Raw genomic sequence first — 27419 nt, forward strand, 5'->3', positions numbered from 1 at the left:
TCACAGCCATTCGTGATGAATTATGGGAAATCAAATATTATTCCTAATGCTTCATTAAAACAACAAATACTATTCTCTCTAAAATGTGTCTTATGATTTTTTTTTAGGGACAAATGCGATTCTTTTAGCTCATCTAGAGAAGTGGCATTATAAAAAACAAACTAACATTAATTTAACGTTCATTTCTTTTGCTTGTGATTGGAAAAAACACCAGTGACACACACCTTGTTTCCAACAGCTTTATATATAAAAACAATATCCTGTTGAGAGCAAAACATTAAAATACAAATTATCATTTTTTTTTAAATAAAATATTCATACATTACAAATTGTTAGGTCTCTACAGATGCTCAACGATATACAATAAACTCTGTGCATCATCAACAGATCACAAACATTATCGTGTGAAACAAACTATCATCAGATAAGAACTGTCACTTACAGTAATTATGCTATGTATCTATACAAAGAACCATCTAAGAATATATGAAATCATTACAGTTTATTTCAAATACTGGACTGTACAGGGTTTTTAGTGTTCCGCTTCAGCATTAAGGACAAGATGGAGAAGTCCTCCATCTAGGAGGAGCCTTGGGCCAGGAAGTGCTGAAAAAACTCTTGAGTCTTCCTCTTTTCTGCAAGATCCTGCTTCACAGGTGACCTCAAGAGCAAGGAGGCAAAAATGGTGGCTGTGCAGAAAAAAGATAAATATTCATGTTGCATTTCTACTGCATAGTATAATAGGCTTCCTTGTCTTAGTTGTAATGTCTTTATTAGCAAAGTTTCAACAAATGTGACAGTGACGATAAAAAGAAATTCAATGTGCTAAATGAAGGATTTTAAATAACTACATTGACAGAAGATGTTTTGCTCAGGGTATTAAAAAGGTAATCGGTGCACAGTCCTTGAGTCATAAGCAGTATTGTCTTTCATTTTCACTTCTCATTGCTGTTTTAGTTTCTAGCTGACTAAAACACAAAGCAGCAGCTATTAATAACACATTAACCAATGAAAGAGACTGAAGTGTGACCTGCTTCTTTGCCTTACCCAAGATGTTGACATCTAATCGATTGCTAGCAGAATTCTTCAACAGTTCACGGAGAAAGGCAGCTAAATAGTTGAACACATTTTTATGGCACTGAGGTAGCATGGAAATAATCTGAAACAAAAGAAATTAACACCACATTTCAAGAAGGCAGAGATTTACTTTCATATTCAACACATTTAGGAATTAATTCATGTTGATCAGCGAGTCACTGTGGGCTGTCCCACTTACTTTCTCACACTGACTGGCACTGGCGCAGCTGTCTAGGCACTGCTGGTAAAAGGAGTAGGGGACCACAGGCTCTGGGAGGGCGTCTAGGAAGAGAAGCAAGGCCTCGGCCACTGAGTGGTTACTGCCCGCTGCAGGTCAATACAAAGTCAAGGACATAATTCTTGAGTAGAATCTGCACGTTTTGAAATGTAGTTGCTGTAAGAAAGAATCTAAAACACTGTCACATCCCTGGATTCATTCAAAGGGTTCAGTTTACCACCAGACAGACAAAACAGACAGATATGAAGTGCAGTATTTGGAAAGAACAACATGTTTGTTGGAGTCTCTGAAATCAAACAATAACTGTGAGGGCAAAATGCTAAAAGTGCTCTTTTTCCACCAATGGTTATGAAGGCAATAGTGCTGAAGGATACGTAGAGAATCAGGAATGCCAGTGTCAAGACAATCCCTTATGTCTGCAAATTCACTCCGGAGCCCAGGTTGCTGAAATATGTCTTCCTGCAAATGGAGGAAAGTAAATATTAAGTCTTTATGTCCCTACAAAGCACATTTATTCAGCCAAGGAGATAAATTACAAACAGGCCCTGTTGGGCTGATGAAAAATGCTCTATGGTCTAAAATGTAGTGGAGCTGCAATGGACTTTGACTTAATTAAAATTAAAAGCACAGTCTTATGATTAAATAACCTGAATTGAGGCTTTTAAAAATAATGACTAATTCCCTTTACCAAATCAATGCAGATACTTTACAAATTACTTGGCTTGCTGGCACAACCACTAATGGCAAGAATCAGACAGATGATCTACAGATCTTCAGCTTTGTTGGATGTGCATACCCAACACTCCCAACTAGCGACTCATACCAGTGTCTTTGTAGACAAATCTTTGAAACACTGACACTTTTAATTTTGCTCAATAGTTGTGGCATGCAGTGTCTTGCATTTAGTTGTCCTCAGAAAGACACAAAATGCTTGGAAGGAAGCCAAGAGTCACTTAAATCACTTTAAAGACATGACCCTGCAAATAAGAAAGCTACGCCCATAAAACTAAACAAGAGTACAATTTCTCTGATTTCATTATAGCACCAAAATAGAAGCTTCGGCGACACATTTTCTTACTTGTTTGAGTGCATTGCGGAACAAGTGATCCACCATCATCCAGAGCTCTTTAGGAATGTCGAGAGGCTTTTCAGTGTTTGCTGCATTCTCATCTATAGACATCTCCGCCTGGTGTTCAGAACAAACACAACAAAGAGAAGAAGTTCAGTCAAAATAGACTCAAAAGTGTTTAACAAGTACGCAACACAGTGTTTCCCCTATATTCATTTAGCAGTGGCGCTTAGGCTATAAAATCCCCCTGTGTGCAATTTCCTTGCTGTCTGTACTTAGTTTAAGTGGCCAGATTCAGGAAGATTAAGGGTAATTAATTGCAAACCCCCAGATAAGGATGCTCGGCTCGATCAGCCACCCATCATTATCAGCTGATATATTCGTTCTTAATGGTTTAAAGGCCAATCAGATGATCAGATGGGGACAATTTCTCTGCGCACTGTTAAAACAGCTTCACTGCTCTGGCAGTTCTGACAAACTGTCACTAACACTGAACATTCATGGTTTACTGATCAAATGTTTTTACAAGCAACATCAGAGTCACAATATGGATATTAGAGCTAGATGTTAAGTGTTAAATCTGTCCCCACATGCAGAAGCGACTGTAACAGAATATGGGGTATGGAAAGTATTGCATTGAACGTGATCAGACATCTACAACTGTGTACAAATACATGTCTAAAGCCCTTCTTGTGTCAGTGGATGTGCTAAGTATCTTTCAGCAGCGCACAATAATTCACACACTTCAGCACCACTGCTGGGAGAAATCCTCGGAGACAACCGTGACTGTAGAAAAGGTATTTCAAGGACACTGTTGCTGCGCTGCACATGGGAGCACTAACCACTTGGCGGAGGGTCTCTTGTGGCATGTCCTGGATGGGCTCCCTCAGCTGACACAGGGAATGGATGGAGGAGCCGTAGCAGCTGGGCAGGTAGTTTCCGGTCACAGAGATGAAGTAGTCCTTGCCGCGCTCCAGGTGGAGTACCAGGATGTCTTCAATCTCTTCCTTGCCAGAATTAAGTTGAGGCGCCGTTGAGCGGTTTACAAAGACCTCAAGCTCAATGTCCACAGAAGCACCTGGATGTTGAGAGAGATGAACTGTCATGATTTGGGAAGTGATGCCTGCTACATCAGTGAGTTACGTTGTGCTACCGTCACTAGAAGCAGTTTTTGAGGATCTGTAAAGCACCAAGATGTCTGTAATCTGTGATAAGATTTAATCTTGCAAAAGAGAAAGGCTGCCTTTGTGAGTCAAAATCAGAGTTCTGCCCTAATAACTCTTATTGCACTTAATTTCTAAAACCTAGAGGCAGAACAGTAGTGATTCATTAAAATGAAATATGCCACTATGTGATGAAACTCTGACTTTGTGTTCTACTCACCCTGAGCGATAAAGCCTTTGGGAGGGTTAGCTGTGAGCCAGGGCTTGCAGTATGTGGGCTCATTCGGCTTCTGGATAAACTCAAACTGACACGGGACCTGCCCGTCATTTAAGAGGCTCAACGTCTCAGCCTGGTGCTGCATGTATTTCACATCCTTAAAATGGAACTGAAAGAAGAGGAAAAGGTTAATAGTCAAGCAGGGAAAAAAATTCTACTCCATTTCATGTAAACGTATCCTTCAAATATCTGCATTCGGCTCACAGCCCGAGATCAATACACAGCTTCATTAGTGGTGGTTTACTTACTAAATTCATCAAGGGGACATAATGAGAGGGAAACTGATTCTACAAGGTGAATCAGAGCGGTATTATAGCTCGCATTACGCTGTGATGAGAGAAGAAACTTTACCTCTCGCCTGGATAACGTTACAGATGGAATACACTCGTTCTCCATTTTGTCTATGTTGCGTACAATTTCTTCAAAAGTCTTCTTATAGGCCTCGGCATTTACTCTCTTGATCTGTGGAAAGACGAGGCAGAGAAACACTGCAGCATAAATATCTACATTGTATAACCTTTAAATAAGACTGCAATGGATGTGATATGGCCTTTGCAAAAAATAAGGGGCTGATGCATCATCGCTTCTCCCCTCCCCTAATTTTCAAAAGTCTATATGAGGAGGGCCAATGCTTCTTTTTCCAAACAACAAGAAACTTAATGAAAGAAATTACTTACCCCAACGACAAGCAGGGAACTGACTGGTTTGTGGTCACTTGTCTTCAGAGCCATGTGACTCTGATAATGCTGCTGCATGATGTTCTTCCCTCGCCACAGGATACGGTCACACCACGCTGGTACGCGACATTTTTCACTACATGCAGAAGAAAGGAGGTGTTAATTCTCAAGTATGTTTATTACATCTTTAAGATGTAAATACACAGGGCAAAACTTACATCTGTATCACCAAGTGTTTGTACATAACTCAAAGGTTACCACGTGGAAGAGCAGAAAATACCACACAGTGCTGCAACTGTGATTTAGGACCACATCAGCTGCGGGGGATGTTTCCCGATAACATTAATTAATGGTGCAATAAGTGGGTGGCTTAAGTGATTTATATGGGCCATCAGTGGAGATTAAAGTGATTCAGTGTTAGAAGCTTCTTCACATTTAACAGGTGAAACATGTAAGGCAAGCTGTTTTAATGGTGCTCAAGAGCAGAGTCTGATTAATGAATGACCACATTCCCTTTTGCATTATATTTGCTTAATATTACAATATGAGTTTTCCTCCCTTCACCCCATATTTCTATCAGACTGCTACTGTGACACATATTTTTGTGCCAATCTTTATGTGAATACTCATATAAAGTGGTGTTAATAAAGAACTTATACAAAGACAATGCCACTCTGTAAGTGGAGAGATGTTTGTTTGTTGATAGACTAGAAAGCTTGCAAAATGAGTCACACAAGTGGTTTCATTAGGTGCGTTTCCATCCAGCTCATTTTATGCGCATTTTCATTTTGTGCATACAAAACCTGTGTGGAAACTGTAGCAGCTAAGCCTGAACTTAAAGCCACTGAGGGGCTGCACAGACAAGCTACAAACTAATTGATGCACTTGCCTGACCTAACTGACCGCTGCTCATCAGGTGGAAACAAAAAGTCCAATTCTTCTTCTTTGATGCATTCTTTATTTATGACCACTGTAGTCTTCATTGAAAAACTGGCAAACATCTATGAATCTGTGTCTATTAACCATTCAATGGTACAGATTTGCACCATTACATTGAGCGGCGTACTGTACACCTCACTTGACGTGGCCCGGCGCTGCGCTCAAAACCCTTCGTGTGCTCCCCTGTCTAGCAACACCTGTCCCTCAATGAATGGTTCCAAGCTATATCGACAGACACCCATGACAATACAGTGACCCCTACAGGACAAATTAGCATCCCACATATACATCGTACACTGGGGATGGCTCCTATAGAAACAACCAAAATTGAAAAATATCTCAAACTCTCGGAAAAAAATTTTATACTTGGGGGAGGTAGAAAAGTTAATGTACCAACAAATAACTAACCAATAATAACAATAACTGCAAGCTCTTTTGTTGTTTCTGGATGGCTTTTAACATGCTTACATTCATACACAGGACTGTTATCAGAACTCTCCCAAGAGCACGCAGCTTTAATATAAGTCGTTCAAAACTCTCTATCTCCAATGTCCAGTTTGCTCTCCACTTTTGTGCATCCATTGTTATATTGCATTTGAGGTCTGAATGGCGCTTTTTTAATGATGTCATCCTATTCGCCCTCTTTTTCTACAGACTTCTCACTGGAGAATTAGTGCCACCTACTGCTTAATGCAATAAATCAACTCCAAATATTTGCACTTCAGCAGTGGATTGAAAAGCACATAATTTCATATATTCTTTTGCAGATTTTCTGCAAATTCGGTTACACTTTGTGCTACATTTGGATGGAAACACATCTATTGTTGGTGTACTTCTAGTTATCCTTACTTTAACTGTAAAAATAACCATATAATTGAAGAAAGATCTCCTGACTAGAAACGCTCCAGTCTGCGTTTCACAGTCAGGCCTTTATATAAAATTACCTTGTATCCCACTTGTCGGAGCCGGTGTCATATTTGTAGGTGGGCTGGAAATCAATCTCTCCCTCTGCAAATCCAACGAACACGGCCTCCTCATCGATCTGCCTCTTGAGCTGAGGACCATATGGAGCCGTTTAGTATCACCACTTGTACACATGAGCGATGAGTACATGCTATTTAAACAGCGGAAATGAGAGACCTTCACTGATATTACCTGATCGTAACTGTGCAGCGTTTCAAAGTCCTTCTTGCTAATTAGCTCCTTCACGTTGGAGACGTCAAGTTCACTGATTCTGTAGTTGAGGTCCCCAATCCATAAGATCACACTGGTGAGCATAGAGAGACAGAGGAAGAAACATGGAGATAACTTGACTATGGATCAAATATAGAAACATGAATCCCAGCATATTTAGATTTAGTGGCATGACTACATTGAAGGTGTTAGAAATTAATACATAATATGTCACTGTAACTCTGTAATATCTAATTGTTTTCATACTCATGCTTCATGATAGTAAGTGGAGGCTGGTTGGGATCAAGCTGGCGAAACTGAAGACGACTGCAAATGTCCTTGTAGTCTTGATTACGTCTCTCATATTCTTCAATGTGAGCAGCTAAGTGAGAGTTGACGACGCAGATATCAGAGTTGTGGAAGCGAAAACGGATTGCCACAGCACCCTTATTTCCCTACAAATCAACAAGAGGTTTAAAGAGAGAGAAAGAGAAAGTCAGTCAGAATAATATAAGAAGCAAACTAAAAGGTCCTGCAAAAAGATTTAGAGAAAAAAAAACTGTATGCAGTGATATGCGCCTTCACTTGACAGTAATCCAATATTATGCAAACACTGTGACACTTGTTTCAGATGGCTCTTGGTGCAGATCATAAACCTGTCTCTCATTACTGCAGGAAAGGATGGAGCAACCTTACAAAGGCCCCTACTGGTCACCAGCCAGCCATCTGCTCTACACTGCAGGGACTGCTCAGTAAGCACGGCCACATCTAAGGCAAGAATAATCTTTTCTGCGACAGTGCATGAGGAGTTAAGATGGGGCTGCTGGACGAAGCACTTAATGGATGAATAAGCACTAAAGATAAAAACAGTTCAAAAGAGGAACCAGTCAAAGGTTTGTACTGTCATCATCACAGCAAAGCCCTTGAGCATAACATTGCCTTTATTTATTGCCATTTGACTGCAGTTGTTATGGCAATTAAACAACACTTTCATTGTAGGAGCCCAAATGTTTTTTTTCCTGCTTCAGTCATTTGCTGCTCTCATCTAATGTTGATGTGAAAAGCTACTGTTGATACTAACTCTACACTTCCTCTTTAAGTGTCATAACAAATGCTTTTATGTGAGACCAAAGAAAATACCTGTGGCGTTGCTAAAAATGTATCTACAAATCGATTTTGACATTCTTGGCACCTGATGCCTGGAAGTTAAAACTCTGCAGGGATTTTAAAACATCTCCGACAAAGCTGATGTTAGGTGCGTGAGCAAAGACAGGAAAGGGGTGACACCTTTTCCTTTATGTACCTGCCCTGTGGACATGCAAAGAGAAGCTTGCTAGAGGCAAGTTCTGATCACGACTGCTCTCAACAGCTCAGCTCTGTATTACCTTAGAATATCTATACACCAGTTAATCTACATGAGGACCCGTGCATGAGAGACCTGTAAAATCAGTCCTTACCATCCTTCCCATGATGCCGGTGCCCACAGTCTCGGCCTCCACATCAGAGATGAACTCTGCATGCTCCTTTTTTACATAGAAAATCAGCATGATGCCAACCAGACGCACCAACTTCACCTGCAGCAGAAGATGAGAACATTTACAAAGGGTCATGTCATATGGGAAAGGGAAAAGGCAAACAATTGTTTAATCTGCATCCTAACTGTTTTTCAGCCACAGCTATGAACAATGGCAACATTTACAGTCTAAGGTATTTAGTCTCATCGAGAGCTGGGGGATAAAACTATCTTGATAGGGGATCATGATACAATTCATGCTGATATCGACAAATACAGATAGATCTAACAGCCTATCTCACAGCAGAAATAAACGTGACAACAGCCAGCCAGTCAGTCTGCTGCTTCTCTTGTGTGTCGCTGCCTGTTTGTATGTGTGGAGCATGGTCCCACCCTACGGCAGAGTGACAGCAGTCAGTCTTTAGGATGTAAATGGTTGTCAGTTTTAGTAGTTGGTTAGTATGATCATTTCAAATTGTATCATTAAAACTGTATTTGATTACCGTGCTTTCATTAACTCATAGTTAAAGCAGCTGTGTGGAACTTTTTACCATTTATAAAACTGTCCCTAGTTCCTATCACCCCCCCTTGAAGATCTGCATATTTATTTGAACCCAACAGCGACAAAAAAGCCTTTCTCTATATGGCTATTTAGCGTAGCCTCAGTCGGGTCATAGCGGAAGTCAGCAAACCAGAATACGGCACACGGAGGCGGAAGTAAGTCTGCACGCCTGCAGCGGTCCGCAGCCATTAAACCACAGAAGAAGAAGGAGCCGTGTTTACAGAGAGTGTTCTTCAGGTTAACGGTACGCAACAGGTATTGCTGAACACATAACAGTTTTACCAGATGTATCTATAAGGACTTGGTTGTACTTTCGATGTCATGGCAGATAACGAAGGAGCACCATCTAAAAGAAAAAGAACAGAAGAAGGCTAAACGGGACAGTGACAGGGCTCGAGCCCAAACACGTGTAAACCTCGGTCGGGCATTCACCAAGCGGAGAGAGCTGAGAGATTTGAAAGGTTTTAAAACTGATCCCGAGTTGGTCCTTTTCCTAATCGACAGGTATGTAATTTTTGTTTTTATTTAGAGAATATACCGCAACTTGTTAGACATTGTTTCACTTCAATATATGACAACATGGAAGTTATAAGCAAGCTAAATGTAACGTCAGCTGATGTGAACCGCTTTTGTCTAGTAACGTTACAACAAATGCCACAAAATTATCTGTGACTGTGACCATGAACACAAATATACAGCAGGCAGTTGTCCTCAGTTTAAAAGAAATTCAGAGCTACACCAGAACATTTATGATTTTCCTCTCGCTCTCCAAAACAAATGCATGCGGTAATTGCCGGTTGCATCCAGAATTTTACGACACTAGGCTGTGGGTGTCATACCGCTTAGACCAAAGGGGGCGCTATAATCAATGAAAACGTAAAGTTCCACACAGCTGCTTTGAAACTGTCAAGCATCAACCAGAGTTAGCAAAAAGGTAACACTGCATCAATAATATGGAAGTAGCTTGAATATCTCAAAGCAATGAAGCACAGATAAGGACGGTCTGCAAAATATGCCATTGCTCAGTGCCAACCAAGACAGGAAAAACAACAAATCTTTCCATCACCAGATAAGGGACCGCCCTAGTGACCACAACATTATCATAGTAAGTTACAAGGCGAGCTAATTTGTATGGTTTTGTTAAGACAGATAAAGCATGTCTGCAAAGTTTATTGTTGACATTTAGATGTTATCCAATATAATATTTGATCACAAAACATATTCTAAACCAAGCCATGTTTGCACAGTTAAATGTTGATGTTATTTTAGTATACATATCAATAAACTATCCTCTAAAGTTTAACTAATAAAGCGCCTGGTTTCCACACGCTTCAGCAGCATTATCAAATCGATATTGATCAATGTGGAAAAAAGCACGCTGATCATGTTTCTGCCACACCACCCAGCCCTAGTCTCACACTGTCTAATCGCAAGGAAAACAGAAATAAAGAACATCCCAGAATATGAAGCAGTTGCAAAAATACTTTAATAGGCCCTCCTGTCAATCCTTTATGAATCAACATTCAGATGTGATGGTGAAAACATTTATTTTTCAACTCGCTGAGCTACGCCGTGTCAGACATGAAGAAATGACACATCATTATGCTGCCTACATGACTTACAGACACCCTCTAAGCCCTAAAGTGATGAGAAGAAAACAGTCCGGCTGAGAGACGGAAGTTAATAAGCTAGAGTCAGCGCTCTGAGAAAAGGGAAGTAGATGAAAGCGAATAATGGGAAGAAGAAGAGAAAGACTTAAAATATAAGGCCTGACTAAGCTCATCGAATTAGCAGGAATATCATGACTGTTTCTTAGAATTAACCTGCGTAATCATCATACAGTGTTATGTAGAATGCTATTATGGCCACAAGCTATCTGTCAGTTCACTGTAATACAGAACTCTTGCAGTCTCCATTTTAAAACGAGCTAATCAAGCTTTACAGACAGAACATAATAAGCTGTGCAATATTTTTCAGTCAAAATACCAACTAGAGGGGAATAATTATATTAAAAGAGGAAAGACGAATTTAAAAAAGAAAGACTTCCTTACTAAGGCATACTTGGCATCAGGATGCAAGGCCTCGGACACAGCCTTCGTCCACTCCATCTCTTTGGGGGTGTCATTGAAGAAGAAAGCCTCTTTGCTGAGGTCAAGCTCCTGAAAACTATCACGAAGGACAAACAGTAAAATTTGGGTTTTTAAGCTTTACCTCAGAACTTTCATGGTATTCTCAAAACTTTTTCCACTCTTCAACACCAAAGTTAGTAAACTGAAACGTAGGCAGGATTACACATAGTGCTGAATCTGTGGGTGGGCATGTTCTACTTAAAACAGGATCAATGGCGGCATACATCTGTCGGAGGTTCGAGCAGTATATGTCTATCTGTGTAATGGGATTACACGGAGACTTGCAAGGCTATTCTCCGGCAGTGTGAATGTGACTTACCCCACGCAGTACATGTCAGGAGGGTTGAGAGTGCAGCTCAGCCAAGGACGGAGGCTTTCCTTTGGTGTCTGTCCGTTTACATTGTATGTGCCGAGAAAAAAGCTGGAAACAGAACGGGGATGAGATGAGAAGTTGGCACAGAGGAGAGGAAGACAGAGCCACAGCTTGTTTGCCAACTACGTTGAGTTTATCCTGCAGACTGTGAAGGTTTCTTTTTATATTTTCCAGTTCACATCAGGGGAGATTAAAACAGTGGAACAATGACCTCAGTCTATGTTACGATGCTGCTTTACTGCAGTGCTCACCAGCTCATGTCTAAAATTTTCATTTCATTTTGATGTTCTTATTCATCCATCAGAGCTGCTTGTTCGAGGTTTGAATAACTTCAAAATCCCCGTCCCTCAACGCCTTTCCGACGTCGCATAATAGGGGGCTGTGTCTGACCACTCCTGTGATTTTCCAAAATCGACGACACAACATCACACCCACTTCAGTTCGAGATAGGCCAAGTGTAGGGCTGACATAGAAGCCTGGGGTCTGACTTCTCTCTCTAGCTCTCTTTCTTCATTTTTAACACAACAGTTTTTCACTTTTTCGTGTTTAAAACTGAGTGCAACACTACAAATGTCTTCAAGGAGAGACTGTATGAAAATGTGTGCCATTATCTCCATATTTAAACAATGTCTCCCCCATCCTCATTACAGCTGACATTTCACCCCGCCTTTGTGTTCAGCCATTCAGAACAATTGAACAATTAAACACTTCTGACGTGGTTGGACGGCACATTTTAAGCTACTTCTGATCAACTGTACCCCGGCCCTTTCACTCATACAAAGAAACATCTTAGAGCTGTCTACAGGGCAAAGCAACAAAAGAGAATAAAAATAGTCTAATCGTTTGACCTCTGAGCAGCCCCACTGGAACTTTCCCTACTGAAGGGCACCTAAATTGCGAGGAATGCTAAGAGGACCCACCCTTATTTACCGTCCTACTGAGATTTATTCTGCAGGTCCAGATTAAAAATCAGCTTCCTTCCATTCAATAGCCCTCGTCTCTGACCTTCAGGCAGCTGCTGCTCTGCTCATGCAGCTGCACAGGAGCAGTGCAGAGCTCTGTATTTGTGGTTAATGCCACCGCACTGTCTTTAAACAATAATCTTGCTGTTGCTTTCCTAAGCTTTGTTTTCATAGCCTGCACATCGGCATAGATATTAAGAACAATCTCAGTATGTGCTGTAATGTGAGATGAAAGCAGGCAATGCATGTGTTCCAGCACAACGCAGCCTTTTCTGTATCTCTGCTGTTGAAGCTTTTGATTTTGACTCAGGGTCACACAGGGACAGGGTCCGTGTACTTTGCGGCCATTCGTTATTCGTTCTGAAGTAGGTAAACGAAAAACGGGAAACGATCCTATTTTCCTTTTTCGTTTTGATGTAGGTAAACAAAAAACAGGAAATGAGTCGTCTCTCGTTTGGAAATTGGAAATCGAAAAACGAGTCTTTATCTGATTTTCTATTATGCGTTTACTAACCACAAGTCGGGAAATAAAATACGACAGTAATTCTTTTTATCAAATTTACGTTGCCTTAACCCAGAAACCATTCTTATTCTTATTCTTCTCCTTCTTTGTTTGCAATGGCAGACTAGACTACGGCGCATTGCTGCCCCCTGCTGATATTACTAGTTTGCCGCGCTTGTGCTGTGCCCCGTTACAGCAGCCTACAAGCATGCTGTGTCAATAAATCAGCTCAGACACTGTTAGAAATTATTTAGCCTAATAACATAATGCTACAGCAGTAATAACGTCAGCTTTAGTCAGATGGCTCTAGCTCTCCCGGTAAATGTCATAAAGTCTGGACACATTTTCCCTGTATGTTGACATGATAATGGCCGCGTTTCCCAGATTGCTCTTAGCTTAAGATCTTTCACTAAGAAGGAGTTGTAAGATCGAGCTGACCCACTCTTAACAGTAGGACCGCCAGGATTACAGCGCCCCTCCAAGCGCCGCAATGGTCTGCCAGACCATTATGTAACTTCATTGTCTGCCCGTGTGCTCAGAAGCACACAAAAAATGCATTTTTGAGTAATTTCTGAGAAGTTATGATAAAAAAAAAAAAAAAAAATACAGACTATAGAATAGGACTGACAACCTCTCCAATGTCTCATGTCAATTAACACTATTTGTTGGCTTTTTATAATGCCTTTTTTTTTTTTTTTGCTGCTGCACTGCTGCTGTGCCGTGTCTCCAGTTCAAAGTGGTGATTTGCTAAATACATTCTACAATAATAAATTAGATTAACTTTTAGTCTATAATGCTGTTGGCTATATTACGCATTTTAATAAAAAAATCTTAAGAATACAAGAAATAAACACCAAAATAATTACTTTTTTATTTATTATTATTGTTTTTTGTTTACCTACATCAAAACAAAAACGGAAAATAGGATCGTTTCCCGTTTTTTGTTTACCTACTTCAAAATGAATAACGAATGGCCGCAAAGTACACCGGACCGGACAGGCGGCTTCCAAGCACGCGAGCAAAAGGTAAAGAAATACACTGGAGAGGTTGGGAGTCAGTCACATAGGCCACCTACTATAAATACACCTACAGACAATTTATAGTTCCCAATTAACTGGACGTTCATGTCTCAGAGCACCCAGAGGAAACCTGTACCAACATGCACATTAAACACAGGAAGAAAGGGAATTAAACAAATAACAAGGGACCTTTTTGGGTACGATCCACTGAGCCAATGTGTTGCCAAAGCCACATACAGTCCTTGTTGATATTTTTAAAGTATAACATTAATGTTTAGGCATGTTTTCACACAGGATACAGAATATTTCCCTCTTTTTTTCTTTGTATCACAGATGCTGTTGTATTTTGATCTTTTCATATTAAAGATACCTTCTACCATTCCCCTTATATCTATATTCCTTTTTATTATTTGCAATGTTCTTGGTGTAAATAATAAGGCATAGCTCTACCAGCAGGAGGCAGTGTGGTTAACCATGATGCTGACTTCAGCAAATGCCTATTTTTTGACCATCTCACAAAAACAACCAGCCTTAACAAAAATGTCTCTCTACAGAGGCACTCATGTCTACAGTGAAGACAAAATTAGATGAAGAGATACAACCTGAGCTACAGCATGTTAGTGCTGCATTTCTTACGGTGTCTGAGACAGTGGAGCTTAATTTAGCAAAGAGCTAAGTACACAGAAATACAAACCCACAGATGTTGACTCATTCTTTTTACATAACACTTCTAGGATCCAAACTGTGCTCACAGGTTCGCTGTGGGCTCACTCTGTTCCTGCATAAACAAACTCAAAGTTTAAGAAACTATTTTAGATTCTTAACCAGCCGGTACAGAAGCAGAGTGCAGCTCAACACAACTGTATAGTGGCTCCACCCAAAGTATCAACACATTTCTGATATCCGGAGAGGAAAAAACATAAGATTTCCTGTAAAGATAGTGATGTGATACTTGATTGTATGCTGACCACCAATTTCCTGCCTGAATCAATCTGCCAAAACACATTCACATTTTTTAAAACAGATTCAAAGCAAGCAGTCGAGAGCAAAATACCTGAAGTCCTCCAGGTAAGTGTAGAGGTCCTCATTCTTCAGCAGCTCACATCTGATGAGGTTGTCCCGCAGGCCGAACTGCGGCATGGCCAGTATCTGAGCTTTGTTAGACGTGGTGTGGCTGGACGAGCGCACCAGGTCATCCCGGTCCTCTCGACTGGGGACGGCCTGACTGAACACCAGGAGAAAAGAAATAACAGTCAGGCGAGGGAGTGAGAGACGGACCAAGATAGAATCGGGGTCATTTTGTTACGCTGGTGTGACTTCAGATGGACACATTAGCGTGTGTTTGCTTGTTAGTACGCACAGATCCCAATTCACATTCAAAATGAGTCTAACTGCATCAAAAGCTATAAATAAAATGACTTCATAGCAGAGACTCTCTGTTCCAGACTAACAGCCTATGTACAGTAGATCACTGCAGTGACAACAGTAACTCGGGCTATGCAGCGAGGCTCCATTTCCATGTCGTCAATAAGGAATGAGGCTGAGGGGAGAGGAAGAAATGTAATATGCCTTGTCCCTGTAATCTTCCTGGAATATGCTGTAACGAAACTCCATCTTGGAGTATAGGCGTTCGTTCCAAAAGTGTTAGCAGTGGCCTGGGGGTTAAACAACTAAAAAGAACAAATTTGCATTTCAAACTTTAACAACTTTAAATAAACACTATTTAGCAAGCTGCTGCCAGACATGTACACAGCTTATGTTGTAAAACTGGAAGGCGGACAGTACTCAAAGGACTATTCTGCTTTTATACGCACTCATACTTCCTGCATAATATATGTTTTAGGCTTTACTCGGTGTGATCTAAAAAAACAGCTTCATATATTAAAAGGGTACCCTGTGGTTTCACACTATGCTACTGATCTAAAGGTGACAATAACTCACCAAGAAATGCAGGAAGGAAGACTAGTAGCAAGTAAACATGGATTTAAACAATGCAGGTTTCAAAATTTTTAACAACTAAAAAAATGTGTACATTTTATAAGGATGGAAAAGCAGTTAAAGCTTCTGTCAAGCCTCGTGGATACAAACAACACATTTTGATGAGCAACACTGAATCATGTAAAGACAAAAACTTCACTTCAAAGAAAAACCTGCTCTCCTCGCGGCGAACTCAGTGGAGAGTGAGGCAGAAAGGCCACAAGGTGGTAAATAAAATAAGCTTGTACACTGTGCAGGCAGCCAGGAGGGCCTATGTCGTTGTAAGAACAATGTTAAATGAAAGCTTCATTAACATGTCAACGAAAAGGGTTTAAATTGAAATGTGTCTATAACTTTCTTATTGCCATTTTATGAAAGCAAGAGCTCAATCACAACATTGTGCGGCCTGTTGTGAGCTATTGCTTATCTCTATGACTCTTTCTACCTTTGTGTATAAAGACATAGCTGTGTAAAGAGTTTGTTTTGAGAGCTCCTACATGTGAATTAATACAAAGGCCTTACCTCTCTGGGCTGGAATATGCTTTGGACCTTTGTGTGCCACTGTTTGAACCTTTCTCCTTTTCTGAAGTTCCCTTTTTGTCTGATGATTTCTCTGTTCGGGAAGAGCAGGAGAGAAAAGGAAGAATATTTAACTGTTTGTTTACAAAGTTAAATGGTCAAAATTGCCTGCACTTTGAATCATAAAGTAATATACAGTTTGCAGGTTGCCAGTAGAGAAAATGTGTCTGTGTGTCTTGCCAGGTGCTTGAAAACCATCAACATTATCCGAAACTCTGCCCAACCGACTGACAACCTGGGACAACTCACTCTAATAGGAATGAACCCAACCCTGAGCAAACCCATATGTCAACACTTTAATAACTGATATGGGAATAAATTGACGCTAATTACAACTAAGAATAAAAAACTAACAAGCACTGCTACACACAAATCAATCATAAAAGTGCCAAGTCAGTTGTTGTGGTCAACCGGCCGAGCCTGCCTTTTTGCAGCCGGTTACAGTTATTGCATCCTAAGTAGCTGGATTTAATGGCCGAGTGTGAAGTATGAGACAGCATGGGCCCTGTCCCCCGCAGCTTGGCAGGGAACACAGCTGGCTGCCCTGAAAGGGAAAGCCAAGTTCTTAGAGCAGGAAATTAAACTCTACAAAGTTATAGCAGGCTATATTAAGAGTGCACCTGACCAAAAGCACTGCTTAATGACCCAAAAGATGAGACACACGAATAAGCTTCCATGTTGGTAATCTTTTTATCAACACAACCTCTACTTGGCAAACTGAAGCATCACAACCTTCAGTGCATTTGTGGTATGATCTGTTTGTGTGCAGCTTTCAGTGCAAGAACCCTGTGGCTTCAATACTTTTCATTTTACTGACTGGACATCAATACTAACAGTACTACTTCTCATAAAATTATACAGCTATATTCAAAACAAGGTTACAGAGGTAAAGAAATAAAACAAGGAGGCAATACACCTGTGAAACAATGGGATTTGGCAATTTGAAAGTATCTTAAACAATGTATATTAAAGATAAAATAAGTCTGACTGACAAAGCTTTGCCAGATGCACAGCACAATGTCTTTTAGAAAGGTTAAAGATTTGCCACAGCTGCGTCTAATGCAGCACTAAAGCCAGTTGCTTTTATCACTATCACCACAAATGGCATGCAACATTATTTTTTGCTGCATCTTTGTTTTACAAAGGAAATGCTCTCATCTGTCTAACTTGACTAAGAAATCAGGTTGTGACCTTTGCGGCCAAACTCAGAGAAAAGGTCAACATGTCAGAAATGCTTACGATGTTTGTTTCAGTTTGTACATTTGGTAAAAAGAAAGAAACAAGCAAGAAAGGTTCAGCTACGCAAGGTCAGCTATAAGCACCATCTTTAAAAATCCCCAGAGAGACTAATTGACATTTGAATTCAAAACCATGTTTGTGAGAACAGGAAAAGGAGAAGAAGATGGCCCATTGTTTGACTGAGAAAACCGCCAGCAAACTGTGAAATGCTCTTGGAAGTGTGCATAGGAATGTTACATTTCAGATGGTAAAAATGTCCACGTGCACAAGCCTGGTAAAATGACTCAAGAGTTTAAAAAGGAGATCATGATTATTAACAAATATGTATTGCAAGGACTCACGATGAATGATAAACCATAACTCATTAGAGATGGTTAAAGATTGATAACCTTATAGTACAGTGACTTTGCAGTGTTCAGTCAAAACCGCTTTGAATATCAGGCGGATCAAAAGTGATATACAACTATACAAGAGTCCTAGATTTTTCTCAGTGAGATGCACTGTACCATTGAAAAAGCAGAGCGACAGCAATGACACAACAAACATTGTGCCATATAATCCTTGCAAAACAAAATTAAACAAACTTGAGACATGATTTACATGCACACATGGTAGTCATCTGAAAAATGTAAACATATTTACAGTCTCAGATCAAAACTAAATCTTGTAGGGTCCTGAAAAACACTAGTAACCGTTAACTGCTGTGTGCACCCTGATGAAGACAGTAATGCCACAATGTGCTGGTCATTAGTTACTTAACCCTATGGGCCCGAACGACGCATAGTGCGTCCAAATTCACACCTGTTCTTCTCTACTGATTTTCTCCGCGATCGTGCGTCATAGGGAGAAGCCACACATATCACGTGAAACAGCGGAATTGTAGCTTTCCGACAAGACACACGCATTTTTGCACACACATTACTCTTGGATGGATTACTCGCGAATGCAGGGTCACACAGAAATGCCACGCATATCACACGAAAGCGCAGGACCAGAGCTTTCCACTGATACCACACACATCATTGTGCTGTCATCCCATCATGCTATAAATCCAGATTAATTGTCTACAAAATAAAAACCTGACAAATTTCTTTACAACCCATTATAGAGATCTTGTTATCAGTCACTTCATATAGTGAGGAATATCGTATCTTACCACGTCTTAGGCTTGCGTGTGTTTCTCCCTGTCTATCCACATTTGTAGTCCGGCTTTCAAGATGCAAATATCTCCATATTGTCCAGTTGATACTCCATCAAACTTTGTATGACAAGACCAGCCACTTCACCTTTGTGCACCCAGACAACTGTAGCCTAATTATGCATGCATGACAGGGCCGTAGTCACCATATACATTGAGGGGGAAATGTGTCCCTCCCAATGCCCAAAATGCCCCCCCAATATATAACTGAAACTGAAAAACAACAACAAACTTTGTTTACTGCAAACAAAGTCGCAAATATCATCTTGGAGGACATCACTACACTTGGTTGACTATTCTTCTATTACCTTAAATGTAAATATTGCATGTTTCTTTCAGATAAAACACATTTTTGACTTGTGAATGAGTCAATGGAATTTCTTGCAATAACGAAAAAATAATGGCAATCACGTCCGCCTGGCACAAACCACATGTTTTGGACAGCTGTGAAGTGACAGAATGTCCCACTTGCTATGGTGAGATACATGTAAAAATGTAAGAATTTAGTAACACGGATTTGTTTTTTTCATTGATATAAAAATTAATAAAATACACGCACATAGGAGGACATGAAATGATGGCAAATCTGGATAGCCCACATTGTCCTGAAAAAAAAAAAAAAGATAAAATAAATAAAAATTATAATGACTGTGATATGAGCTTAAAAGTAAAGGCAGTAAAAATACCCCAAAAATGCCTAGGGCCCATAGGGTTAAACATAACCAATACTGCAACTGTTTTCATAACCTGCACCTGAATGAGGCCTTGACCCCATAGGGATGGCATACTTTACATTCCTGCACCTGCTTTAGTTTTCTTAACCAGCTAATGAGCTTTACTAAACCTTTAACAACAGAGGAGTGAAGTTGCATGCAGTCTGACTAACTGCAATTTCACACGCATATGCCTCTCTATCTGCGGTTGATCACAAGTCAGCATAAATGTGAAGTTGTATCAGGTCTCAGAATCTTCAGCATTAAAACTGTCACAGCTTTCTTTTTTAACTGCAACTGCACAAAGTTCAAAGTTGCACAACTTCCTCTTGTGATCTAAAATTATGGGTAATAAACTGCACAGGAACCAATTTGGTCATTTCTTTTTAGTCTCAGCTATTTATGCAGATAGGAAAAACCTGTTCGTCTCGCCTTGATAAAACACTTGTATTGCATTTCAATGACACAAATACTTTTCTCACAGTCAAAGGCAAAGCAGACAGCAGGCACCTTATCTCATTCAGGCGGTCTTGAGGAAGTTTACTGTCAACTGATTGAAGCTAACAGGCTCACCTAGCTCACAGGATGAGCCACAAGTCAAAGTCTCTTTCAGGGAAATATCAGCGAAATAAACGAGCTCACTGTCTGAGAAGCAAAGCAAAAAGTGTCTCAATAAACGGCACAATTGTGTGTCACTAAAACACGTTATTGCAACACCAACAGGTGTGTCAGTTTCTGTCACATAGCAACACCATGACCACTTAGCCAGCACTAACATTAGCCGTTACTATCGAGCGTTTACGTTAGCTAGCACTCACGGTAGCTTGATATAGAGGCAGCAACTGATAACATTAACAATACCAACCATTTTTAAAACATTTGTGTACTCCACCTGACCGATACTGGCCCTCTAGCTACTCTGGGTAATAACAGTTTCTCGCAAATAACAACTATCACCCACCAATGCTGTTAGCTAGCATTAGCCAGGAAGCTACGCTAACTAATTAGCATACGCTGAATACAACAGAGCGACGCGACGGCGTTTCATGTCACCACCTCAAAAACAAACAAATGTAGGAATATTTCTCATACCAGAGTCTCTCATCGCGCTAGACATCTCCATTCACCGCTCCCAGGCATTCTGTGCAGAAGAGCAATGTCCAGCTTGAGACAGACCTGCCCATGCTAACGCTGTAGTAGGAGGAGTTTACCTTCCCCTGCTGCTGCTGTCTGCTGCTGCAGGGACAGGAGGCTCAGTAACCACAAAGCTACTGTGCAGAAAATGCGACCTGAAAACGCCTCATCACATCAGTATTTCATAAAGGAAGTTGGGCTTATGCGCTTCAAGAGGACACGAAAAGAGTAAACGGCCTCATTCTTTATATATCTGTGGTCCATTTTGAATGAAAGATGTGATATGAGTTGTAAACAAGCATTAGATTTTTGTTTGTTGCTTCACAGTTACACTCTTTTTACATTATGTTTGCATGCATGTCATAAACAGCATGGCTCTGCTGAAGCATGCAAAAATATGATGTGTGAAATTTGTGTGAAATGGGCCACCAACATGTAAGATTAATGACACAAACTTGTATGCATGCATAAGCATACAAATTGTGCATTTCACAGCATGACTCAGAGATCTTATATGTGGAGTCTTGTTGCAGATTTATTATATGTGGTTGCCTTTTCTGTGTATATGATTTAATCACTTTATGATTTGAAGATACTTTTCAAGGGTCAACAATGTGGAACAAACTCCTCCTTGGTATCAGGTCCACTAAGACTGTGTCACATCTTGAAAAGGTTTTAAAGACCTTCCTGTGTAAGCTGGCATTTTTATAACTTACTGCTCTAATGATTTTATGTTGTTTTTATTCATTTTGTTTCAATTCTCTATGTGTGACCCTTCCTTGAAATAGTTTTACAGTACTGTACTTTACGTGCTGCAGAAATTAATTTTACGCAATTGCCAACTAAATTAGTTTCCATGTAGTTTCCACATGTCACAGCAGGAAAACCACAGGTGTTATTCATACATCAACAATGACTGCAATCCATTTCCTTCTGCCAGGCCCATTACCCTGCTGTTGTACATGCTGGCTCACTGTCATTACACTTAAATGGCATCGAGCCATAATTATTGTCATTAGTCACACGTGTCTTCTCTTCTATGACACGCCAAACCTACTGTGTGTCTGGTGTCCCTCTTCACATGGCTCTCTGCCAGTTCTCTGCCAGTAAATTTGTCACGCTCAGGTTGGGCCAACTGCATTTTAAAGGAAGTAGCACTTGCAAAACGCCCAGTTTTTACTACATAACCTTTTGATGTGGACGTGCATCGGGGTGAGGCTATGACAAGCAAGAGCGAACGCTAAAGAGATAAAGACGAGTGCCTCATGTCATCCACTGCGCAGATACTGTTTGACATATTACCAATTATTGAAGTTTTGCTGGACCTGAGAAATCCTGCGAATAGAATTAAGACGACAAACCTGTTTTCAGATGCTGGTTGAGTTTACTGAGTGTTGTGCCGAGAGGTGCGAGGGCCTGTTTGACGACTCCCTGGCCTCTGTCGGCTTTTTGGTACTTGCCAATCCACTCGAATTTGGGTGCCGGTGTGGTGGACTTGCACACATCTGAGGGAAGATAGACAGAGAAAGCAAGAAAGATATTTGCAATGGTGTGTGAGTGAAGAATACAAGAAGAGCCTGGGCTGAACTTAACATTTTCTGCTGTTTTCAGGCAAAAGTGGAGAAGCTAGAGCAACAGCAACAGTAAGAGCCATGGTATAACCAAGAGTGCTTATTAATGTACTCCACTTGAGCTAAAGAAATGGAAGAGCGGCCATTTTTAAAGCTTTGTATCCTTGGTTGTAGGATAGTTACTCGTGCTGCAGTAACTTAAAGATATCTCTTCCTTATCTGCTTACCTTCACCGTTTTTCACACTCTTCCTTGTAACAACAACAGGCGCCAGGTCTTTTAATCTCTCCATCCCTAGTATCCCTCACCAGGCTAAAAGCCTTTGTGGCTCATCTTAGAGTACCACACAAAAAAAAAAGTGACAGAAACACATCAGTCTCTGTCCATGATCCCGTGGGGTTTCCACCGTGAAAAATAGTGAGCCAGTGGCAAAAGTGACACATCCCTAACAAAGCAGCCTGTCTGTTAATCTTTCAGCAGCTCACTCCATTCAGGATACAGAAAGTAAAAAGTTCTTCAAGAGAAGTACTGAAGAGGAAGGCACACGTCCTCTCTAAACTGTTTTCATATTGTCTCTCTGTAAATATTACTGAGAAAAAGACAAACTACATGAGTACACTAACCAAACTCCTCCCCTTTTTTCTCTCTCTTTTAGTCAGCCATGTGTCATGCTCACCGGTTAACTGACAAATGAAGTGACACCACCGCATTGTAGTTCTAAAAGTGGCCAAAGTAGTGAACCACAGCCACCTACAGCCAGTCAAATGTATCTGTGTTTTTATCTCTGTATTCATATTTTTCCCAGTAAACTTATGTAAAAGCAGAAAAGCATATTGTATAGTTTGCCACATAACGTAAGCTCCTGGCAATTGAAGACTGGCTGAGCAGGTTTCTTCCAAAGAGGTGGTGAGAGCAGATTATTTGTACTTCTTCACACGTGGGTGCCTCCTGTGTTACTCAGAGAAGAAAATCTAAAGATATCAACAACTAACAACAAATGTATGCAAAGAGGTGAGGGCCCATGTCACTGCGCTGTTTGAATGAAACGTCTCAATGATGTCATCTCAGTTAAATGCTTATTTTTAATTTCCAAAAACTGTGGGAATGTATTAAACGCTGTGTGACAATCCTTGAAAAAGCAGCTGGATGTAAAAATATCACACATCTCTGAGGGCTGACCTACCACTCCATGCTCTGTTGACCTCGCTGAGGAAGAGCCGCGAATGGGACCCAAAAGGAAGCCTGACCTCTAATTCCTCTTCCTGGTAGCTTACTCTCACTTTGGTATCGGCACCTTGTAACAGATGAAAAAAGACAATGTGGGTTTCATGCAGTGGATCAGTTATGTAGCGCATAATAGCAAAGCTGCGATGGAAATAATGGCAACTTACCAACGACCGCAAGTTCCTCTGGTGAGGAAACTAAAGACAGAGTGCAGCATGAGAAATGTGTAAGGTCACTTCAGGGAAATTACTGTCATGCTGTTTCACTAGAAACATCTTAAGTTGAGGAACACATAATTATCTATCTCAACTGTCATCTGTTTGCAGTGAGGACTAAATATAAAAACAGCTCACCCTCCACGACAGCAAAGTCAAGGGAGATGGGTATGATGTCCTCCAGTGACACGTCATCAGCAGTAATAGCCATCCTTCGATGGGTATAAATAAACATTCTACAAAATATATCACAGTTGGATGAAGTTAGCAGGGTTGGACACATTAAACAGACACATGTATTAAAATGTAATACAAGCCAACACAGTCGTAGCCTCACAGCTCTGCAGTAAACACTACTGTTTTCACACAATATATAATCTTGGTTACAGTGTTAGGCAGTTTGATGCAACTCTGTGGTCATTTTTTAGACCAGTTTGTGGCCTTGTCCTGGATTACATCACGCTGTCACTCCCTCTCATTACAATATTACTTTGTTAGCTTTTGAATACAAGCACGTTGTTTAACGATACACAGATGACATATTATGTTATCTGTTTTAAACTCACGCGTGCTCTTGTGCAGACTCCACCAACCCCAGCAGTCTGCTCTCTGTATTCTCATCCAAGAAGATATCGCATTGTACAGCATGTTTAGAGTTTAGTTAAGGATACAGCGGAAACATGTTGCACCTTTAATATCTCACCAGGAAATGCATGACCTTTCTCTCATTTCAACTCATTTCGTCAGTACTTGGCCAACATTTGATTTATGTTTGCTACAGTATAACAGTGGTTAGGTACTTATCTTGAGCATTTCCATTTAATATTAATTCCTCTACATTTCACAGAGAAATATTGTGCTGTGTTTACGGCGCTACATTTGTCTGACATCTGTATTTACTTGACAAATGAATCATTTACATATTAGCCCGAGGCTGTAGCCATGGAGTCAACAATGAGGGGGGCCAAATATGCCGGAAGGTCTGAACACACACAGAAATAAACATATTCTTGTATTTTTGTGACCCTCAATGACATAATGCACTCCCTAACCCTTTACCGTAACCCTAACCTAAGCCTAATTCTAACCTGAACCATCATTTGCTTATCATTATTTAGAAAGGCAGTGCCTGTGCATGGCTGCCTGTCATAGGGTAGTCATTTTTCTTCAATTTAGATCAGGGGTGTCGAAGTCATTGTGGTACACAGGCCACATACGGTCTGATTTGACTGCAGGTGGGCCGGACCAGTAAAACCTTTGCATAACATCCTAAAAATAACAAACACCTTCAAACGTTTCCCTTTTTTTTTGTTCAAAGAAGAACATTTTAAACACTATTATCCATTTACAAAACAGGTGACAAACAGCCTGTGATGTCTCCAGAAGACTAAATGCAATTTCAACAATATTTCTAAGTTTTAACTTGTTCCTAAAACCTTGCACCTCTTTGCTATTAGGTGTGCAAGGTCATTCAGTCGGCCGAATTGGAGCCTTTTGTGGGCCGGCTCTTGACACCCCCACTTTAGATGTATTTACTATTACAATGGGAGGATATTTTGAGCATATCTGAATATGGGGGTTATGTGTCACCCTCAGTATATAGGCTATTATGATTACTGCCTTGTGTTAACTGCATTACTAATAAATAACATATAAAATATGATACATTCTTAAACATTTTACATTTTGAATTACTCAGCAGCAGTGTGTAAAATAATTAAGATAAGCTCCATCTCTAAAACATGCAACATTAAAATACTGCTCACATGTTATTAGTCATTCATAATAGTTAAATATTACATTATATCCTCCTGAGACCCTGTGTCGTCATATGTGGACATCACATTTTGGGGTTCCTGCACCTTATACTTCATACTACTTAAAGTAGACCTGTTGTCCTCATTTGTAGACACGTTTTGTGCCATCTAGTGGTAGTAAGAACACAACACACTAATCCTTGCAAAAAGGATAGTAGTACCTGATCGCACTGTATGGTTGAAACTTGTTTACTGATGATTAATAATGTTTGTAGTTTGACATGGCAACAAATTTGACCAATTTTATCAAGAGTAACAAGCTGAGACACTGTTAATTAGGAAGTACTCGCCTTAGGATATCGGAACTTTACTGTCGTCTTGTTTTAAGAATGGCTTTTGGGACAAATTAGGTGTGAACATTCTTTGATTGGAGTAAGAAGTTATTACACAAGCAAATCACAAGAGTTTTAGATTTGTTGCATTATTTGTAATTTAGTTTTTGCACAACAACGTTCAGACATTGAAATAAACACATTAAGACTTCCTTACACACTGTGACTATAAAAATAAACCCAACATCCTCATGTGAGGACAAGTATTTTTCTCCCTAAAACTACTTCCTGTTCAGAGACAATGCTTAGTTATCAGGTTCTACTTCTCTTGGAGACATTAAAAAGGACCAGTAACAAGGTAAGACATTGTTAAATGTCACTGTTAGTAGTTTGAAGACATTATGACTTTATTATCATCTCGTTTGAGGACACATGATGTTTAGTTTTTTATACTTATCAGGTCCTACTGATCCCAAATAGCTAGGAGAAATTAAAAATGCATACTAAAAAAAAGTTCAGGTCTCAGGAGGATATAATTATGCTGCATTAAAAGTACTTTTACTTTTTTAAGCACATTTTCCTGATAAAACTTTGACTTTGACATAATGTATTATTATAATTATCATCATCATCATCATCATCATTATCATTATTATTACTACTATTATTATCATTATTATTACTACTACTACTTTTACTTAGGTGAAAGATCTACTTCTTCCACCACTGGCTACAGTAGGAAGCTGCTGAGACAAAGCTGCCATCTTGTGGCTGAAAGCTCTCACTACACACGTTGGCCCAAATTCTTAGGGAAGTCACACCCCAGGAAACCCAGACTAGTGCTGAAAACTGCGTGCACTGTAAATACATTGTTGTGCTGTTTATTGAGACAGATGTCAACACGTGGCAGAGCCTCCACCTGACAGGCCTCTAGCTGTCACAGCTCTCATAACGGAGTAAACTCAGCTGAGTTTGAAGCGGCTAATCCTCCGTTTGAAGTGTTAATAATCCACAAACCAGTGCATGAACGCCGTAAAGGATACTATGATGCAGTTTTCTTCCCTTTCCAAAGTTTCTTGAATTGCGACGGACTGATCCATGGTGGCGACGTGTGTGACAGCCTCTGCTCACACGCTTCCCAGACGAAAATAGTCCTCGGAGGAGTTTCGAGTGTCTCCAGTTATTCCTCTCCGAGTGTACAGCAGGAGCAGAGACACTTCGGAGTCTGTGTGTAATCCGACATTATTCCTTTTTTTCGGGTCCAGATGTTGTCTTCTTCCTCCGCTGCTGGCCCGGCCCAGTCTGACTGCCACGCACTGATTCAGGATTGTGCTGTGCACCCTGGTGACGTCACACCTGGGCTGTCACCATCAACTCAGTTTGGGTTTGGATTAGGCCTCAGGCGTTTGATCCAAAGAGGATTATGTCTTACAATAGAGCTGTATCCCAACTTCTACAAAGTTATATCAAAGCTTTAGAGTAGGTTTGATGTGCTGATCAGGTCAATTAGGTTTAAGTGGGCTTTTGTTGGAGGGGGAAACCAACCTGTGGCACACATTTTTAATGTCTCTGAGCTGTTTGGGATCAGAGGAACCTGATAAGTAGCTAGATCTAAACATTGCCTCTGAAGAGGAAGTAGTTTTGGAAAAAAAAGTGATGTCTTCACATGAGGACGTTGGGTTTGTTTTTAAAGTCACAGTGTGTTAGAAAGTATGAAAGTGTTTATTTCAATGTCTGAACATCACGTAATGCAATAAATCTAAAACTCTTGTGATTTGTTTGTTTTGTGACTCTGGATGAACTGTCCT

General features: G+C 40.3%; 1 protein-coding gene across 3 annotated transcripts; it reads right to left on the reverse strand.

Annotated features, from left to right (window-relative positions):
- Window positions 1-233: 233 nt before the first annotated feature.
- Window positions 234-27134, reverse strand: inpp5b (inositol polyphosphate-5-phosphatase B). Of its 3 annotated transcripts, XM_049583004.1 has the most exons (23): window positions 26654-27134; window positions 24089-24167; window positions 23661-23758; window positions 23475-23504; window positions 23267-23377; window positions 21875-22018; window positions 16173-16263; window positions 14728-14898; window positions 11137-11238; window positions 10740-10854; window positions 8071-8187; window positions 6881-7068; window positions 6596-6707; window positions 6385-6494; window positions 4502-4637; window positions 4176-4286; window positions 3768-3933; window positions 3227-3462; window positions 2394-2501; window positions 1690-1774; window positions 1277-1404; window positions 1048-1159; window positions 234-689 (listed from the first exon to the last, which is right to left on the reverse strand). In XM_049583004.1, exons 1-23 carry the CDS (start codon window positions 26709-26711, stop codon window positions 580-582), a joined length of 2718 nt encoding a protein of 905 aa, XP_049438961.1. In that variant the 5' UTR covers window positions 26712-27134; the 3' UTR covers window positions 234-579. The 3 variants fall into 3 exon arrangements, with proteins under 3 accessions (XP_049438961.1, XP_049438962.1, XP_049438963.1); XM_049583005.1 differs by lacking the exons at window positions 23267-23377; window positions 23475-23504; window positions 23661-23758; window positions 24089-24167; window positions 26654-27134 and adding an exon at window positions 22312-22650 and having other exon boundaries at window positions 235-689; XM_049583006.1 differs by lacking the exons at window positions 21875-22018; window positions 23267-23377; window positions 23475-23504; ... (1 more) ...; window positions 24089-24167; window positions 26654-27134 and adding an exon at window positions 20472-20655 and having other exon boundaries at window positions 236-689.
- Between the last annotated feature and the right edge of the window lie 285 nt (window positions 27135-27419).

Source organism: Epinephelus fuscoguttatus, linkage group LG8 (genome assembly GCF_011397635.1).
Source record: "Epinephelus fuscoguttatus linkage group LG8, E.fuscoguttatus.final_Chr_v1".
Taxonomy (NCBI): Eukaryota; Metazoa; Chordata; class Actinopteri; order Perciformes; family Serranidae; genus Epinephelus; species Epinephelus fuscoguttatus.